This window comes from Scyliorhinus canicula, chromosome 6 (assembly GCF_902713615.1).
Source record: "Scyliorhinus canicula chromosome 6, sScyCan1.1, whole genome shotgun sequence".
Classification (NCBI taxonomy): domain Eukaryota; kingdom Metazoa; phylum Chordata; class Chondrichthyes; order Carcharhiniformes; family Scyliorhinidae; genus Scyliorhinus; species Scyliorhinus canicula.
Window position 1 is genome coordinate 219,686,255 of NC_052151.1, and position 20,726 is coordinate 219,706,980.

At 50.9% G+C, this 20,726-nt stretch overlaps 1 protein-coding gene across 5 annotated transcripts in view; it reads left to right on the forward strand.

The window, feature by feature from the left end:
- LOC119967885 (centromere protein Q-like) overlaps nt 1-20,726 on the forward strand; it is a 70,285-nt gene that overhangs the window by 17,216 nt on the left and 32,343 nt on the right. For 3 of the 5 annotated variants that reach the window (XM_038800973.1, XM_038800976.1, XM_038800977.1), the window contains exons 1-4: nt 8,832-8,931; nt 15,008-15,157; nt 19,411-19,465; nt 20,546-20,654. In XM_038800973.1, coding sequence (XP_038656901.1) covers nt 15,080-15,157; nt 19,411-19,465; nt 20,546-20,654 — 242 coding nt within the window. In that variant the 5' untranslated portion in view covers nt 8,832-8,931; nt 15,008-15,079. Of the gene's footprint in view, nt 1-8,831; nt 8,932-15,007; nt 15,158-19,410; nt 19,466-20,545; nt 20,655-20,726 lie in introns of those variants that run through there. The other 2 variants (XM_038800974.1, XM_038800975.1) reach the window with 1 other exon arrangement.

Genomic DNA, 20,726 nt, shown 5'->3' on the forward strand with positions numbered 1-20,726 from the left:
TGAGGATGGGAAGGCACTGGAAGACGAACAAGAACCTGGGAAGGACCGTCATCTTCACGGACTGCACCCTGCCCGCCAGGGAAAGCGGCAGCATGTCCCACCTCTTAAAGTCCTCCTCTATCTGATCCACCAGCCGTGCTAGATTGAGCTTGTGCAGGGCATCCCAACTCTTAGCCACCTGTATGCCCAAATAGTGAAAGCTCCTCTCGACCATCTTAAGTGGGGACAGGGGGCACCCCTGTCTCATTCCTCGATGTAGCCTAAAGTACTCCGACCGCTGCCGGTTCGTCGACACACTCGCTACAGGGGCCTGATGCAGCAATTTAACCCACCCAATGAATTCCACGCCAAATCCAAATCTGCCTAACACTTCCCACAGGTACTCCCACTCCATCCGATCGAAGGCTTTTTCCGCGTCCATTGCCGCCACCACTTCTACATCCCCCCCCCCCCCCCCCCCCCCCCCGGTCCGAGGGCATTATGAGCCCATTCAGGAGGCTCCGCACATTTGTGTTCAGCTGCCTTCACAAACCCTGTCTGATCCTCACTGATCACTCCCGGGACACAGTCCTCAATTCTGGTGGCCAGGATCTTGGCCAACAGTTTGGCATCTACATTAAGGAGCGATATCGGCCCTTAGGAGCCACATTGCAACGGGTCCTTATCTCGCTTAAGGATGAGCGAGATCAAGGCCCGCTACATCGTCGGGACATCCATTTCCTTAGCCTCGTTGAAGGTTCTCAACAATAACGGGCCCAACAGCTCTGAGAATTTCCTGTAAAATTCTACGGGAAATCCGTCCGGTCCCGGGGCCTTGCCCGACTGTATACCCTCCAAACCCTTAACCAATCCCTCCATCTCAATCGGGGCCCCCAGTCCCTCTACCCGCCCCTCCTCCACCTTGGTCCAAGAATCGCTTCCTAGAGGGGTTCTAACTCATACAGTTTACCATAAAAGTCCTTGAAGACCTCATTGATCCTTGCCGAACTTGCCTTCTCCACATACTCGTACACCGCTCCTCGTACCTTCCTCCACTGAGCCTCTACCATCCCTGTGGGAAGCAAGTTAAACTCCGCCTGCAGACTCCACCGCTCTTTTAACAACCCCTCCTCGGGGGATTCCGCATACCTCCTGTCCACCCTAAGTATCTCCCCCACCAACCTCTCCCTCTCCATCCTATCCCTCTTCTCCCTGTGGACCCTGACTGAAATGAGCTCCCCCCTGATAACTGCCTTCAGCGCCTCCCAGACTCACTGAAACCTCCCCAGTATCGTTGGTCGCCGCATAGCTTTGGATAATCCTCCGAATCCGCCCATAGACCATCTCATCCACCAATAGCCCTACGTCCAGTCTCCACAGAGGGCGTTGGCCTCTCTCCACCCCCAGCCCCAACTCCACCCAGTGCGGGGCATGGTCCGAAATCGCAATGGCTGAGTACTTTACCCCCTCCATTCTCGGGATTAGCGCCCTACTCACCATGAAAAAGTCAATCCGCGAGTACGCCTTGTGAACATGGGAGAAGAAAGAAAACTCCTTCGCCCTTGGCCAGGCGAATCTCCACGGGTCCACTCCCCCTATTTGGTCCATGAACCCCCTCAGGACCTTGGCCGCTGCCGGCCTCTTACCCAATCTAGACCTAGACCGATCCAATGCCGGGTCCAGGACCGTGTTGGAGTCCCCCCCCCCCCCCCCCCCCCCCCCCCCCCCCCCCGCATTATCAGACTGCTTGACTCCAAATCCGGAATCCTACTCAACATCCGCTTCATGAACCCTGCATCGTCCCAGTTCGGAGCAGACACATTCACTAACACCACCCGGACCCCCTGCAGTTTGCCACTCACCATAATATATCTACCCCCTTTATCCGCCACAATACCCCCCCCGCCTCAAATGCCACCCGCTTTCTCACCAAGATTGCGACCCCCCCTGGTCTTCACATCCAGCCCTGAGTGGAAGACCTGCCCCACCCATCCCATCCTCAGCCTGGTTTGATCCGCGACCTTCAGATGTGTTTCTTGTAGTTTGGCTACGTCTGCCTTTCACCCCCTTAAGTGCGAAAACACATGGGCCCTCTTGACCGGCCCATTCAGGCCCCTCACGTTCCACGCGATCAGCCTGGTCAGGGGGTTAATTAACCCCTCCCCCTGCCATCTTTTTTAGGCCAACCACGTGCCCGCGCCTCCCTCACACTCCAGCCCCCCAGCCGGAGGCTCCCCGTCCCGATCCTCCCCTTTACTCCGAAAATTGATTCCCTCCAGTCAGCAAAGCAGCATCCCATCCCTCCCCCCCCCAACCTAGTCAAGCGTTCGCTTAACCCCCCCCCCCCCCTTTCCCCACCCCCATTGCACTCCCGCAAGTCAGCTGACTCATGCTGACCCCGACGCTCTTAAAATTAGGGTTCGTCCTTACGGGACGAAGGTGAGGATATATGTATCCTCGGAGTGTTGCATGATTTTGGAACTCGGCCTCAGAAGGCAGTAGAGTTGGGGGTTCATTGAATATTTGAAGTGGAGGTAGGTCATATTGGGCGAGGATCAAAGGTTATTGGGGTAGTTGGAAATGTGGAATTCGAAACACAGATCAACCATGATCTTCACAGTATCACAATTGTTATGGCACAGAAGGAGGCCATTTGGCCCATTGCGTCTGCAGCTGCTCCCAAAATGACTGTGCCAATCCCCAGCCCTTTCCCCGTATCCTGCACATTGTTTCTATTCAAATAATCACCTAAAACCCTTCTGAGTCCCCCTCGAGTGAAGCTGTCTCCGCCACACTTCCAGACGGTGTATTCCTGACTCAAACCGCTCGCTCTGTGAAAGGGTTTTTTCCTCACATCCCATTTGATTGATTGTAAATCACTTCAATCTGTGCCCTCTCATCCTGGATCATTTGACCAGAGAGAACATTTTTCCCCATCGACTCGGTCCAGCCCCCTTATGATTTTGAACATCTCGATCAAATCTCTCAGCCTCCAAGGGGAACAGTCCCAACCTCTCCAATCGATCCTCATAACTGAAGTTTCTCATTCCTGGAACCATTATTGTCAACCTCTTCTACACTCGCTCCAGTGTGTTCACATCCTTCCTATATTGCGGCTCCCAGAACTGTACACAATACTTCAACCGAGGTCAAACTTGTGCCTTGTTTAAGTTAAGAATAACCCCCTTGCTCTTGTACGCTATATCCCCATTAATAAATCCCAGAATACTGCTTCATTCACTGCTCTCTCCACCTATCCTGCCACCGTCAATGATCTGTGCACAAATACAGCGAGGTCGCTCTGCTCCTGCAACCCCTGAAGCATTCTACCCCTTATTTTGTATGGTGTCTCCATGTTTTTGCTAGCAAAATGAACCACCTCACACGTCTCTGCACTAAACATCATCTGCCACCTATCTGCCCACTCCACCAACTTATCCTTATGAGGTTCTCCACCTTCGTCTTCAATTTACTGTACTTCCAGATTTTGCATCAGCTGCAAACTTTGAAACTGTCACCTGCACACCCGGATCTGTGTCAAAAAATAAAATCAGGAAAAAGGATCCCATTACCGACCCCTGGGGAACACCACTATAAACCTTCCTTCAGCCCGAAAAATACCCATTGACTGTAATCCCTCTTATTCCGCCAATTTTCTATCCACGTTGCGACTGACCCTTTCAGGGGCTGGTTTAGCACACTGGGCTAAATCGCTGGCTTTGAAAGCAGACCCAGGCAGGCCAGCAGCACGGTTCGATTCCCGTACCAGCCTCCCCGAACAGGCGCCGGAATGTGGCGACTAGGGGGTTTTCACAGTAACTGCATTTGAAGCCTACTCGTGACAATAAGCGATTTTCATTTTCATTTCATTTCATTTCATCCCGTGAGCTTTTCTCACTCGTCCCCCGTGGCACTGCGTTGGGTGGCTCTTGAAAGCCCAGGTGCGCCACATCAACGGCATTACCCCCATCGACCCTCTCTGCGAGCTCTTCCAAGGCCACTCCAGCAAGTCCGCCAAAGCCGGATTTTCCCCTCTTCCGAATGCGGTTGACTTGCCAATTCTGTGCCGGGCCCGGCAAACAGTTGCCGGGGAAGCAGGCGGAGTGGGACCGGCTGGAGGGGCTGAATGGCCTCCTCCTGTTCCGCAGGTTGGCATGAATGGACAGTTGGCGGCCAGTGGCGGGCAACCTGGCACGGGACGATGGGCCAAATGGCCTCTTTTTCCTGCTGTGTGCTTTTCTGCTCATTTTCTGTTTCTTGCCCCTTGTGTGAATGAATGAGTTATTTTTTAATGGGTGGTGGTGGTGGTGGTGGGGTGGTGTGGGGGGGCTAGTAGGAGGTCATCATGAGTCCCTCAGCCCAGCCCAGCTTGTCCACAGTGAGGATCAGTCCAGCAGACACCAATGAGGTGGGGGAGGGGAAGCCACGCCCACTCGGGCGCACGGTTTCAAAGGGGCCCGCGCTCCAATTTCATTCATGGTTTCGGGCGCTGTGGGTCTCGAGGCGCCCCGCTCGGTTTGACAGTTGGCTGGGCTCTCGCGCTGGGTGGGCAGCTCTCCCGCCCCCGCCCCCGCCCCCGCCCCCGCCCCCGCCCCCGCCCCCGCCCCCGCGCGTCCGCTTCCCTTCCCCTTCCTGCGCCTGCGTCAGGTCGGGAGCTCACGATCTGCGCCCGGCGACCCCCCCCCCCCCCCCCCCCGTCTGCGCGTGCGTCTGGCCGGCACCCCCTCCTCCGGTGCGTGGGTCTGGCCGGCAACCCCTCCTTCTGCGCGTGCGTCTGGCCGGCTCCCCTTGACCCCCCCCGATCTGCGCGTGCGTCTGGCCGGCAACTCCTCCTATCTGCGCCTGCGCCTGGCCGGGAATTTCGATTTGCGCGTGGGTCTGGTCGGGAACCTCTTATCTGCGCCTGCGCCTGGCCGGCCAGCCCCGCCCCCCCCTCCCGCGCGTGCGCCCCGCCTCCCGCCCCGAGCGCGTGCCTCCTCCCCCCATAGTTTCCAACCGCCGTTCGGGCGACGACGGTTGGAAGCGACCGTTCGTCCATTGAATTAAAAAGCTGTTGATTCGGAGCTTCCGGTGGTTGTCTGTTTGTGAGGGAGGCTGTGGGGTGGGGAGTGTGTGTCTGTCTCTCTCTCTTCTGCTTGCACCTGTCAGGGTCGACTGCTGGAAAGCAAGAAAAAGGGGGGAGTGGGTGGTGTGTGTGGAACTGGACCCCCGGCTCACCTTCAGGAAAAAGACATCAAGAACTCGAAAGGAGGGCGGTTTGGGTCTGGAGGAAGGCGAGGCCGGATGGCGAGGCTGACGGCCGGCAGAAGACCGCCACCCCGGGGTGACGCCGCCTGAGCGAGGGGAGGGGGCTGCCGTGCCGATCACCGCCATGCGACGGCGGGATCGGGGCGTGTGACTGGGCTCCTCCAGTCGTCTCATTTTTTATCTTTGACTTCTTCTCACTCCCCTAACCTGCCTTCACCCTGGGCGGCCTCCAAAGATCGTCATCTGACAGGCCTGCCCCCTCCGCACTCCCTACCACCCCCAACCAGCAACAACTCGGCCAGCTCAGCATCACGAAGAATTGAGGGACTTCGGGGTCGAGACCCCCAACAACAACTCGGCCAGCTCAGCATCACGAAGAATTGAGGGACTCGGGGGTCGAGACCCCAGCAACACGAAGAATTGAGGGACTTGGGGGGGGTCGAGACCACATTCCACCGGAGCCCAAAGCTGGCATCAGAAATGCCGAAGGAAGGCGATGTGATCTGAGACTTTGCCCCCCCTCCCAGGTTTAGCAATTTCACAAAAGCTTTCAGTCAAATTCCTAATCCTGACAGGTAAGCATACCCACTTGTCAACAAGAGAACAAAGAAGAAACACAACCGAGGAACAGCCTCCAAGTCAGTTAGCCTGACTGAAAGGGCTCTGTCCAGAGAGAGAGGGAGAGAGACGTAGCTGCAGGACTGAAGCTCCATCACCAAGAGGCTAGCAAGACACCAGGTTAATTGTGAGCAATGTAACCAACCTCTTCCAAATAGCCCAGTGAATGGGAGAACCCCTTCACCCCTTTGCTCCTGCTGCTGACAGTAACCCATAAGCTAAAGGTGGTGTAGGTGATTCTGTAGCTGGCAAGAGGTGTAACTGAGACCTTCAACAGCAGAGTGGCGAGGTTGCGACGGACTACAGGCGCAAGAGCGCCATGTGGCGCTAAAGGGCGACGCCGACCAAAAGTAACAGCAAGGTATGCGTGCAGGCACAGGGGGACCTGCGGCAGACCACCACGTCCAAAAGGGGCAGCCCGTGCAAGAGCTACACAACGGAGAAAAACTGCAAGAACCCTACGACGCAAACCGGCTGCTGGAGCAAGGGCATCTCGTCGACAAGGTACTGTATGTGCGAGAGCATCTACTCGGCGACGGGCAGCCAGTAAAAGATTAAGGGCTACTCCTAAACGAAAGCCTGTCAGGCAGAAGGGTGCTCTTAAGAAAGCGGTTTGTACGTGTAAGGCTGCTAGCACAAAAGCACCAAACAAAAAGATAAATTTGAGAAGAACATCATGTCAACAAGGTCAGCGAGTTCGTTCGCAAGGGAAAACCTCACCATGCCGAGCGCGTGTTCGTTTCAGAGCAACTCGTCAACCACGGACCATTTTAAAAGCACAGATTAATCAACAATCTGTTGATGCAAAAAAGCCTTGTAAGAAAAAGACTGTTGCATCTCCACGTGGCCGAGCATCACGCCAGTGCAAAAAGAAGGCTGCTTTTAAAAACACAGCTTGTGTTAGGAAGAGCATTGTTGCAAAGGCATTTTGTGGCCCTTTGCATTGTCGACCAGGAGCATATAACCAAAGCAATTTTAGTCCAAGGACTTCTTTAGGACTGCCAAGTTGGAACCAGCGTGGGTTGTGGCCACCAGAACAAAATGCTCTGGCATTTGAGTCACGAAGATATCCTCAGCGAGATGTCCATCCATTGCGGAGATACCCTGAGCGTGATATCAATGTTTTAGGCAGACATCTGTCAAATAAATGTTTTGCATTACCAAGAGGAGGTCAGAGGCAGGTTAGAAACTTGCGGAATTATCCATGGCCTCAAAGTGATGTGTCAAGTAATGTAGCTCTTATACCAAGGCTAACTCAGCATAGTAGTAGTAGTATTGTGCCACAAGGTGAATCTCCATTCCCGAATGTACGTGGGCTATCTATTCCCAGTAACATAGTGCTGCAGAGAGAGCATCAGAGTGAATACATTGTTTGGCCACAAATCTCTCTTCCTCAGAACATTGGGTTGCAAAGAGATTTTCAAATTGATGATACTCCATTATTAGGTGCAGATCTGAACAGACCAAGATTGCAACTGCGTGAGACTGCTCCTTGGCCAGAAGACATAGGATCACAGAATATTGTGCTACAGAGGGACTTTAATCTCGCTGTGCCTGCATTGCAAAGTAATATTGATCCTGCTGATCCATTGCCTAGCGAATGTAGGTATGGGAACATTGCGCAACTAAGAGGCTTTGATGAAGATAATAGAAATAACAACAACAACAACCTAATTTCATGCAACCTCAGTGCCGTGTTACAAAGAAGCCTTGATGCAGATAATATCAATTTCAATGAGAATAATTCGAACCTTGATCCCAGAAGAGCTTTTCCCAGTGACCCTCCGTGCGAAGTTCCTGATAATAGAGCTTTAACCAGAGATCCTCGTCGTAGGAGTGTGGTAATCTCTCCAATTGTTGCAGCACAAGGTGACCCCCGACGTGGAAGTGTTGCATGGCCAAGAGATCATCCACCCCCAAGTGCACTAACGCAGAGGGAGCCAGATTCTGATCTTGATAATATAGGATTGGCAAGAGACCCTCGGCGTGAGAGTGTTGTGTGGCCAAGAGATTGTCTGCCTCCCAATACACTGGTACAGAGGGACCGTGCTCTTCAAAACATAGCATCAGCTGGGGACCCTCGACGTGGAAGTGTTGCATGGCCAAGAGATTTTATTCCCCCAAATGCACTATTACAGAGAGTGCTTGATTCTGACTTTAATAATGTAGCATTGGCAAGAGATCCTCGGCATGACAGTGTTGTGTGGCCAAGAGACACTTTTCCTTCAAACATAGTGTTACAGAGGGGCCGCCCCCCTGATAACGTGGCATTTCCTTGGGATCCTCGTCGCAGAAGTATTGTTGGGCCAAGAGACCAGTTGCCTCCAAACGCAATATTGCAGAGCAACCGTACTCCCAATAACATTGCATTGCCCTGGGATCCTCGGCGTGCAGGTTCAGCTTGTCAAAGAGATCCCTTCCCTTCAAACACAGCGTCACAGAGGGACCAGGCCCACAACAACCTGGGACCTCCCAGAGAAGCTCGCCGAGAAAGTGTAGCGTGGCCACGAGACACTTTGCCCCAGGGTGTAGAAGCACGGGGCAGTCCAGGTCAGGGAGAAGCTGCAGTACCTGATAACATAGCTTTACAAAGAGACCAACGGCGTGAAACCGTTTTGTGGCCACGGAATTCCTGCCCCCAGAATATAGCGGCACAGAGGGCTCCAGGTCCTAACCCAGTTGAGGGAGAAGCTACAGCACCTGGCAACGCAGTTTCGCAAAGAGAGCATCGGCGCGAGAATGTTTTGTGGCCACGGGATTCCTGCCCCCAGAATATAGAGGCACAGAGGGCTCCAGGTCCTAACCCAGTTGAGGGAGAAGCCGCAGCTCCTGATAACGCAGTTTCACAAAGAGAGCCTCGGCGTGAGAGTGTTGAGTGGCCACGTGAATCTTGTCCCCAGAATGTAGAGGCACAGAGGGCTCCCGTGCCTAACGTGGTTGTGGAAGAAGCTGCAGCACCTGATAACGCAGCTTTGCAGAGAGAGCCTCGTCGTGAAAGTGTTGTATGGCCACGAGAACCTATGCCTTAGAATATTCGTACATTGCTGATAACTACTTTCAAATCTGTGAAATCCAATTGTTTAAAAGGTGAATGCAAGTTAATTTTGTTTCCGTGGTTATTAATATTCAGTAGCAACAAAGTATAATGTTTGATAGATATTTGTGAGGTAAGAATATTAAGAGTATGTCACTGAAGCAGACAAATGAAACTCGGATACAGATGGAGCCATAAACAGTTTAAGTGGCAAAACATTCTTGAGGAGCTGAATGGCTTATTTCAGTTCAAAGCTGGATCCTTTCTGTGAGTGAATTCCAATTACTTTTGTTTTTTATGCTGTGCCAAAATAATTTAGAGTATCCAATTTTTTTTTTCAAATTAGGGGTCAATTTAGGATGGCCAATCCACCTACCCTGCACATCTTTGCATTGTGGGTGTGAGACCCACGCAGACAAGGGAGAATGTGCAAACTCCACACAATGACCTAGGGCCAGGATCAAAATGAAATGAAAATCGCTTATTGTCACGAGTAGGCTTCAATGAAGTTACTGTGAAAAGCCCCTAGTCGCTACATTCCGGCGCCTGTCCGGGGAGGCTGGTACGGGAATCGAACCGTGCTGCTGGCCTGCTTGGTCTGCTTTAAAAGCCAGCGATTTAGCCTGGTGAGCTAAACCAGGTGACCAAACCCAGGTCCTCAGCAAACCACTCAGCCACCGTGCTGCCTGCCTAGTTGGAAATATAATATCTTGGTGAAAATGGAGAGCTGGCTCAAAAAGTGGCAGGACAAGGTACTAAATGTTCCTGGATAGAAGATTTTCATGAAGGGCAGGGAAAGAAAGAAAGGGAGGGACAGCAGTTTTGATTAAGGAGAATAATGTAGTGCCTGAAAAAGAATGAAATCTAGTTTAGAGCTAAACAATAATAGTTATTTTATACTACTGGGGTTATTCTTAGATCACCAATGAATAGGAAACACAGAGGATCATATTCACAGCAAAATTACAAAGGGGTTCAAAAACTATACAATAGTAGTAATGCGGCACTTAAATTATCTTTTTTTAAAAATAAATTTAGTGTACCCAATTAAGGAGCAATTTAACGTGTTCAATCCACCTACCCTGCACATCTTTGGGTAGTGGGGGTGAAACCCACACAAACACGGGGAGAATGTGCAAACTCCACACGGGCAGTGACCCAGAGCCGGAATCGAACCTGGGACCTCGGCGCCGTGAGGCAGCAGGGCTAACCCACTGCACCACCGTGCTGCCCTGCACTTTAATTATCTTAATATTGATTGGGATAATAGTGCAAAGAAGAGAGGGCAAAGTGTCACTGTGTGTGTTCAGGAGAATTTTCACAATCGGTATGTTTCTGATCCAATGAGGAAGGAGGTATTGTTTGGTTCTTGGAGACTGAGGTAGATCAAGTCTCAGTAGGGGAAAGTTTCGGAAAATCTGATCATAATAGAAAGTTTAGGTAAACCATCGAATGAATCAAGGAGAAATCTAGAAGAAGCATAAAGTTAAGATGCATTCTCACCAGCAAAAAAATGTAGGGCACCCACTGAAAGTCAAAGTTCCCTGAATGATGAAAGAGGTAACAAACGATGAAGGAAAAATAGTTGTAAGAGATAGCGAAAGAAAAAAGGGACAGAGCAGTGTGAAGTGGGATATCTGGGTAAGAAGAAGGAGGGTAATTTACTGAGTCCTACAGGAAGAGAGGCATAGGGGGTTATATGTGCACATATTGAAAATTGAGAAAACAGTTGAAAAGGCATTCTGGGCATCATAGAAGTACAGAGTACAAAAGCAAGAAACTTACGGCAAGTAGCTATAAAACACATTGAGCGCAATTCTTCAAACATTCCTTAGATTTATTTGTGGCAGGTTTTTCAGGGAGTTTCCTGCCAGATCTCCTGGTGAGTTCCCCACTGCTATTCATTGACTCTTAGGGCGTGATTCTCCGACGCCAACGCCCCCGAGATCCCCATGCGAACATCCACCCTCAACTCTCCAAACGACCCCCAACCCTCCCCCACTCCCCCTTCCCCTCCAATCCACCACTGAATTGCGTGCATGGCTAACAATGCCCTCTCTATGTCAGGAAAAGCTCTCCTACAATCGCCGGTAGAGGGCCCAGACTGGTGTAGGGTGCCGGACGTAAGAATCCTTGCCTCCGAGGAGCAGGCGCTGGACGTGACCCGGCTAGCCGAGGATAGAGCAGTTACCAACGTGGAGGCTGGCGGATGCTGCAAAGGTGAGGAACCAGCGGGCCCCAGCCAAAGGACCTGTCAAACATGAGGTGTTATTGCCTTACTGACTGACCCATCCCTCCCACTGATCACATGCCCATTCTCCAGTAGGTCCTCCAGCGACGGTGCCGGCCCATACAAGTTGGCTCCCTCTCCAGCCTCCCATGAGACCACTTCAGAGAAGAGCGCCGAGGATGCGACCATAATACTCACAGCACAGCTATAATACCCACCCTCCACCAGCACATATACACACACCTCGGTGGGAAATGTTTGTGGTCAGTCTTCTGGGACACAATCTGGTGAACACCACACTGCTAATGATGCACATCTGGTGGAGGCAGGAACCCCCAGGCGAGACAGCACTGCTGGGGTGGCGACCGCAGTGGAGAGCTTGGTGCACAACATCGGCACCATGAGTGAAGGTATCCAAGACGTTGCGTTGTCGGTGACGGCCATGGCTGAGAGTCTAGGCAGAATGTCCTGATGACTGGGGGACATGACCCCAGGCCGACCTTGAGGTTCTGCGGGACATGTCCCGCTCTCAGATGGGAATGGCTGAAGCTCTGCGGAGCTTGTCCCAGTTGGAGGAGCATATTGCCAAGGCACTGCAGAGCATGTCCCAATCACTGAGGAGCATCGCCGAGGGTGTCGACATGATGGTGGGGACCATGAGGAACCGCCAGGGCCGGCAGAGCTAGATGATAAAGGGGCAGCCAGTGATCGAACCAGTTCCCCCTCCATCCCAAGGTGAACCCAGGGCCCTATAGGCACTGAGTGGGAGGAGGGGGCGCTGGGTGCCAACCCGGACCAGTCCCATGGAGTGGGGATAGTGGCCAGCACCTTCCCCGAGTTACACACTCTGATGGGGCCGCTATCACAGCCAACACACCGGACAGGGCGGCATGGCTGTGCACATGCCACCGTCAAGTGAGCCGGAGTAATCTGCCCCCAGAGCCACCGCCAAGGACATCGAAAGCCACGGGACGTGGTAAGCAGCTGGCTGACTCCACCTCAGATGTGAATCCGGGGGACACACATAGACGTAGCAGGAGAGCTAGGAAGGCAAAGAACATCAAGGATCACCCAGGGCACCCGGGGAGTGGGGGAATGAGATGGGGGTAGGTAGGGGTGAGGAGGGGGTCCGGTGGGGGCAGCGTCGGCACCATTGGGAGAGTGTGGAATTGTTATACACAATAAACACCCTTGAGTTCAACCAGCATGACGTCTCTGTCACTTTCGTCCGCAAGGCAGGCCGACCTCCGAACCCTACCCTTGGTCCATCTGTCCAGGCGACCCCCCCCCACCCCAGGCACCGTGTGCAGGGGATAGGTGTGAACGAGCACTCAGCACATCGATAGAGGTCAGACTATGGCATGGATTGAGGAGCACTGGGGCTCAGACCTCTGCAGGTTATCATCACCCCCCCCCCCCCCCCCCCCCACCCCACTGTCCTCTGACGGTGCTGACACAGTCCCAGCACCCTGATGTGATGCAGACTCTGGGAGGGTGGGAAATGGGAGTGGGGGGTGACGGACGTGGCCACGCCCTAAATGAATCAGGCGAGTATGAGGGCCTCCCTGGTCCTCCAGGCTTGCCAGACCCTCGCTGCGGCTGCTGTCCTGCAGCCTCTGGCTGGTCCTCTGGTTCTTCCCTGGCCTCGTCGTCCAGCCCCTGCTTGCCCGGTGCCAAGTTCTCATTGTCCTCCTTCTCGGAGATGGCCACATGTTCCCCACCAACCAACGTCGTCTTGCTGCTGTGCGAGGTTGTGGAGGGAACAGCAGACCATCACAAAGTGGGCGACCCTCCGGGCAGAGTACTGGAGCGCAACACTGGAACAGTTGAGGCGTCAGAACCAAATCCTGAGCAGCCCGATGCATCACTTAATCACAGCATGTGTGGCTGAATGGGCCTCGTTGCACCAGATCTCTGCTTTGGTCTCCATCCTCCGTAATGGCGTCATTAGCCAGGTTCCCAGCGGGTACCCCTTATCCCCAAGAGCCAGCCGCCCATCCTGGGATGCTCCTTAAAGAGGCCAAGGATCTCTGACTGCCCCAGGGTGGAGTTGTCGTGGACGCTCCCCGTGAAGCGGGCACACATGTCATTATCGTCATCTGGTGGTCGCTCACGATCTGTATGTTGAGGGAGTTGATGCCCTTTCTGTTAACATTGAGCACTCCCAGATGGCCTGATGAGCACAGGGCAACATTCGTGGAGTCTATTACCCCCTGGACCTGGGGCACCCCGGCGACGGTGGAGAAATCTGCATCCCGGGCAACTTGCTCGGCTTGGTCTATGTCAAAGTTGATGTAGTTTTCCGCCCGGTAGCAGCACGGTGGCCTAGTGGTTAGCACAACCGCCTCACGGCGCTGAGGTCCCAGGTTCGATCCCGGCTCTGGGTCACTGTCCGTGTGGAGTTTGCACATTCTCCCCGTGTCTGCGTGGGTTTCGCCCCCACAACCCAAAAATGTGCAAAGTAGGTGGATTGGCCACTCTAAATTGCCCCTTAATTGGATACCCGCTCATAACATCGCCTGGACCGGACACTGGCATGGTGGTGCTTGAGTGATTGCCCCCAACGCCTTAACCCCACCCTCCCATGGCGGCCCCCTCTCCTCTCCGAGCAATGGGGTGGCAAGCCCAGCGCCCCCGGGCTCTTTGCCTGTGCAAAGATGGCTCCTCACCTCCTTGGCTCCCCACAGAAGCCCTTCCGCCAGGTTCACATTTTTAAAAAGGAGTACTAATCGGCTCCAACCTGACCACTTGCTGGGAGGCGGCTGGATCACGGGGTCACTCCCGTTAATTGTATGGAAAAGGGGCGTAAATGGCGCTGGAGGGTGTGCAGAGGAGATTCACTGAGTTTAGGGGATGAGGAGAGGTTGAGTAGACTGGGACTGTACCCATTGGAATTTAGAAGGATGCGGGGAGATCTTATAGAAATATATAAAATTATGAAGGGAATAGATAGGATAGATGCGGGCAGGTTGTTTCCACTGGCGGGTGAAAGCAGAACTAAAGGGCATAGCCTCAAAATAAGGGGAAGTAGATTTAGGACTGAGTTTAGGAGGAACTTTTTCACCCATAGGGTTGTGAATTCCCTGCCCAGTGAAGCAGTTGAGGCTCCTTCATTAAATGTTTTCAAGATAAAGATAGTTTTTGAAGAACAAATGAATAAAGGGTTATGGTGAGCAGGTGGGAAAGTGGAGCTGAGTCCACAAAAGACCAGCCATGATCTCATTGAATGGCGGAGCAGGCTCGAAGGGCCAGATGGCCGACTCCTGCTCCTAGTTCTTATGATAATTAGTTTCTCGCCAATTGTGTCACCATTGGGAGCCATGTCTTCAGCTGCCCAGGCCTGAAGCTCTAGTTTCGAACTCCCTTTCTCAACCTCTCCAGCTCTCTCTCTCTTCTCGAGGACACTCCTTAAAACAAACTTCTTTACCAAACTTCTGTTCACGAGCTCAGGTATCTCCTTAATTCAATGTCAAATTATATTTGGTTACATTTTCCAGGAAGTGCGGTGGGACCTGTTCGCTATGATAATGGTACTGCTTTTTTCCTTAACAAGTTGTTGTTGTTCACGGCAATGGAAGTGTGGTGAATTATCATCGAGTCTGACTGGCTCCAAATAGGAAATTGCACTTAAGGCTTGAGGTGCACAACTCACCCAGTTCAAAAGTTGAGCTTTGGTTGTACACTAGGAGCAGAAACCCATCAATTCCCCCCTCAGCATCTTGCGAAAGGGGGAGAATGTATTCCGGGGCTCCTTGTTTCCTGCACTGACGCCTGCTGCAAAAGTGCTCGAGTGCAAATGCCTGTCGAAGTCAGGATGGGACTCGGCGTCACCTAAGAGGTTGGAGAGAGGATGGCGGAAGATTGAATTCTAAATTGTGTTTCGTGTTCTGTGTCTGCAGGAACTAATCAAATAGAAACACGGGACCAATAGCAACCGTAGAGCCAGCGGAGAAGACCCTGAGAACCAGAGTATGAAGCCGAGGAAGAAACCATCCAAGGTCACGTCAACATCTGCAGGGAAAGAGAATGTTGAAATGGGATACAGAGAGGTACAGAATGTAACTGTCAACAGAGAGTACATGAAAACCAAGAGGGACAGCAATTAGAAATTACAGAGAGATTGTGGCTAGAAAGAGTATTACAAACAGAACTAATTTCCCCTCTTGCTTATATACAGAGAATTGTTTTAATTTCCTTCCCTCTTTATAAGCAGCAACGTATTTCCCAGCCCCTTAGTTTGGTGTGAGCCAATTTACTATTAATAACTTGCCAACAAACTCAAGATGGGATAAATCCTTTTTTGCACACACTCAAAATTGCTGGAGGAGGGCTCACAATATCCCCCTTGCCTTCAGATTGTAAAGAGCAGGTGGGGAAATGGAAGATTTACAGTACAGCAAGTATCGAGAAAGCAAATATTGTTTTACATGGATTCCAGAGACCCGAATCAAAGTCCAGGTCAATCTGTTGAACACAGTAAGAAGTCTTACAACACCAGGTTAAAGTCCAACATGTTTGTTTCAAACACTAGCTTTCGGAGCACTGCTCCTTCCTCACCTGAACCACCCTGAATCCTATGCCTCCGTATTTTCTGCAATAGCCTACTGTGGGGAACCTTATCAAACGCTTTAATGAAATCCATATACACCACATCAACTGCTTTGCCCTCATCCACCTGTTTGGTCACCTTCTCAAAGAACTCAATAAGGTTTGTGAGACCTACCCTTCACAAAACCGTGTTGACTATCCCTAATCAAATTATTCCTTTCTAGATGATTATACATCCTATCTCTCATAAACCTTTCCAAAACTTTGCCCACAACAGAAGTAAGACTCACTGGTCTATAGTTACCGGGGTTGTCTCTACTCCCCTTCTTGAACAAGGGGACAACATTTGCTATCCTCCAGTCTTCTGGCACTATTCCTGTAGACAATGACGACACATAGATCAAAGCCAAAAGCTCAGCAATCTCCTCCCCAGCTTCCCAGAGAATCCTAGGATAAATCCCATCCGGCCCAGGGGACTTATCTATTTTCACACTTTTCAGAATTGCTAACTCCTCCTCCTTATCAACCTCAAGCCCTTCTAGTCTAGTAGCCTGCATCTCAGTATTCTCCTCGACAACATTGTCTTTTTCCTGTGTGTATACTGACAAAAAATATTCATTTAGCACCTCTCCTATCTCCTCGGACTCCACGCACAACTTCCCACTACTGTCTTTGACTGGCCCTACTCTTACCCCAGTAATTATTTTATTCCTGACATACCTATAGAAATCTTTAGGGTTATCCTTGATCCTACCTGCCAAAGACTTCTCATGTCCACTCCTGGCTCTTCTTAGCTCTCTCTTTAGAGCCTTCCTAGCTAACTTGTAACTCTCGAGCGCCCTAACTGAACCTTCACGTCTCATCTTTACATAAGCCTCCTTCTTCCTCTTGACAAGTGATTCAACTACTTTAGTAAATCACGGTTCCCTCACTCGACCACTTCCTCCCTGCCTGATAGGTACATACTTATCAAGGACACGCAGTAGCTGTTCCTTGAACAAGTTCCACATTTCCATTGTGCCCATCCCCTGCAGTTTCCTTCCCCATCCTATGCATCCTAAGTCTTGCCTCATCGCATCAGAATTACCTTTCCCCCAGCTATAACTCTTGTCCTGCGGTATATACCTATCCCTTTCCATCGCTAAAGTAAACGTAACCAAATTGTGGTCACTATCACCAAAGTGTTCACCTACCTCCAAATCTAACACCTGTCTTGGTTCATTACCCAGTACCAAATCCAATATGGCCTCGCCTCTTGTTGGCCTATCTACATACTGCGTCAGGAAACCCTCCTGCACACATTGGACAAAAACAGACCCATCTTAAATACTCGAACTATAGCGTTTCCAGTCAATATTTGGAAAGTTAAAGTCCCCCATAACAACTACCCTGTTACTTTCACTCCTGTCCAGAATCATCTTTGCAATCCTTTCCTCTACATCTCTGGAACTTTTCGGAGGCCTGTAGAAAATCCCTAACAGGGTGACCTCTCCTTTCCTGTTTCTAACCTCAGCCCATACTACCTCAGTATTCGAGTCCTCATCAAACGTCCTTTCTGCCACCGTAATACTGTCCTTGACTAACAATGCCACCCCTCCCCCTCTCTTACCACCTTCCCTGAGCTTACTGAAATATCTAAACCCCGGCACCTGCACCAACCATTCCTGTCCCTGCTCTAGCCATGTCTCCGAAATGGCCACAACATCGAAGTCCCAGGTACCAACCCATGCTGCAAGCTCACCCACCTTAAAGGTGGGAGAAGATGCAAACTCCAGCCAGACAGTCAGTCAAGGCCAGATGTGAACCCAGGTCCTTGGCGCTGTGAGGCAGCAGTACTAACCAGTGTGCCAACATGCCACCCCAAAATATATTAGATTTAAAAGTTACAGTGAAGTCCATCATAGTGAAAGAGATTTTGAAATAAGCAGAGAATGAGGAAAGTGGGAGGGTATAAATGCTGGGAAAGATCCCAATGATTGCTCTCTTCTTCCTTATGGTTTGGCCTTCATTCCTCAGGCCCTGACAGCAGCACGGATAAAATGAGGAAACCAGCAAGTTAAATCGCCTCTTCCCTGTAGTATGTGGGGAGGCAATGCTCATGTGCTATTGCATCAGGATTTCAAACCAGCTGTGGTTTTATATAAATAGTTACCACTCCACTCCTTTGGCCACGCATCCATTTTAAGGCAATGGACACATGCCGTATACAGAGCAAGATAACCTCATGCTCGATCACTTGCCTGTGCTGAGTTCATGGTCAGTGGTGATGTCGTGACAACCCATTGGTTGGCTGGAGAACGATGGTGTCGGGCAGATTTTAAAGTTTGCAGATGGCTCAAAATTTGGAATTGGAGGACAGGGATAGACTTCAAGAGGGGAAACGACTGGTTAGTGAAAAAGGCAGACAAGTAACAGATGAAATTTAATGCAGGGAAGTGTGAAGTGGTCCGTTTTGGAAGGCATAACGCAGAGAGAGATCATCTAAAATAACGTTCTAAAAGGGGTGCAGAAGGAGAGGGACCTGGGGATATCGGTGCCCAAATTATTGAAAGTGGCAGGACAGGTTAAGAGAGTGATTAGTAAGGTGCACGCACAGGATCCTGAACTTTATAAACACCCTGTAGTATGTTGGGACTGGGGTGGCTGGTTAGAAGGTATTTAGAAGGCTGCCTTGGTTCATTAGAAATCAACCTTTGATTCAGACTCCACAACTAAAACAACTGTAATAGCCTCTTTACACTGAGGTTGCAGAGATCGGAGAGCTGCCGGGGATGGAGGAGGTTCCAGAGATAGGGAGGGTTGTAGGGACTGGAGGGGGTTACAGAGATAGGGAGGGTTTTGGGACTGGAGGGAGTAACAGAGATAGGGAGGGGTGTAGGGACTAGAGGAGTTTACAGAGATAGGGAGGGTTATAGGGTTGGAGGGGGTTACAGAGATAGGGAGGGTTGTTGGGGCGAAGAGGTTATAGAGATAGGGAGGGTTGTAGGGACTGGAGGAGGTTACAGAGATAGGGAGGGGTGTAGGGACTGGAGGAGGTTACAGAGATGGGGAGGGTTATAGGGGCTGGAGGAGGTTACAGAGATAGGGAGGGTTGTAGGGGCTGGAGGCGGTTACAGAGATAGGGAGGGTTGTATGGACTGGAGGAAGTTACAGAGATAGGGAGGGGTGTAGGGACTGGAGGAGGTTACAGAGATAGGGAGGGTTGTATGGACTGGAGGAAGTTACAGAGATAGGGAGGGGTGTAGGGACTGGAGGAGGTTACAGAGATAGGGAGGGTTGTAAGGACAGGAGGGGGTTACAGTGATAGGGTTGTATGGGCTGAAACCGGGGAGATATATTGCAGCAGAGGTCAGCCAGCAGAGGGTGCAAGAATAGAAACAGTGTAATGCAGGAGGCCACCATCAAATCTGCACAGGCTCCTTCACGGAGCAATCCAGTTATTCCTACTCTTTCCTCACATCCCCACAATATTCGGTCCTTCAAGAATTAATCCATTTCCTTGTTGAATGCCACGATTGAATCTGAATTCACCATCAATTAGTGGGAAGACAATAAACTGGATTTCAGCATTGTTTTTCAACATCTGCTAATCACCACCTCATTGATAAAGTGAAGAATTTTGCAATGGAAGGTCTAAAAAGAGAGGAGAGTTAATTTCGACATTTTGCATTTTACAAATATGACCATTGAAATAACTGCATTTTCAATTCACAACCTCAGATCCCACCTGTTAACTTGTCTCTCCTGTTTACAGAGTGAACCGCCTGCCAAAAGGCAGAGAAAAACAGCCGGCACTCCCAGTCAGATCAGTGAGTACTCTTGAGTCTTGTTTCAAACCAATTTACCAGTCTGAGGGAAAGAAGCTCAAATTGTTTTAAATCAGCAAGGTGTTGGGGACTGAGAGTGTAGATTGGTGGTGGTAGACTTTGCCCCTCAGGGATCTAGAGTTAAGATCCAGCACAAGACAGAGATGATGAGGGGCTCGCGCCTCTGTAGTAAAAGTCACCATAGTCCCAGATGATCATCGGCTGTTTTCCCCTTTGAGGGGGAGAGCTAATGGTGGGGATTTAACCTGAGGATCACCACACCTCAGGCGAGGGGCAAGAATGACAAGGCAGAACCTTCATGGATAACTTTTATTATAGGTTGGTTAATTTTCTACGTGACTACAATCCCGCTGTGAAGCTGAGGGAGTTATCGATGTGGAAAGTCTAAACTTCCAGCCCACTGAAGCTTATTCACCTCATGGCAACTATGTTCGGTATTTTTCCCCAGAGCTGCCTGACACGCAGATTAATCTTGTCATTTATCATGTCAAATAGTGACTTCAGAACTTAACTTTCATTTGGGCTTGTAATTAGTACAGAAAAACAAAAAATACTGGAAATACTCAGCCGATCCGATCGAATATGGGGCGAGACATACCGCGAGTTAATGGGGGTGGATGTTTCCGTCCCTTCCTGCTGCTGGGACCTTCTGGTTCTGCCTCCGCCCATGTAGCGGCTTCCCCCGGCAGCATGGCGGGCGAGCTACACAAATGACCTTTACTTCAGCAGGACTGAAAGATCCCACTGGTGAACGTATCAGGTCAATGACCCTTCACCAGAACCCTGAAGAAGAGGCAGTGACATGAAACATTAATTCTGTTTTTACGTGGAGGGCCCATATGAAGTCCTACACTGGATGACATCATGGCGGAATCAGACGTCATTTGAGATTTCCCTGCAGCATCCGCTACATTAACGAGCTGCCAGTAGCTGAAGAGACAGGTTTCATAGTGGGCAAAAGAATCTTGGGTCATTTATCATAAATCAGAGATAACAGCTCGTTGCGTGATGGCCCAGACCATTGCAGTAACTCATGCTCTTTACAAAATGCTTTCTGAGCAGATCCCAGATACAAGAAGGTGAAGGAGTCCATTGCGAAGACTGCTCGATGGAAGCCACTACCCCAGAGTGCCAGAGACTACATCGCTGCAACAGTCGACATAGCTGTGTAGTATGTACCCATCACTTACCAATCTGTTCAGTTGACTGTAAGATGTTTCATTAATGGCTTTGATTTATTGAA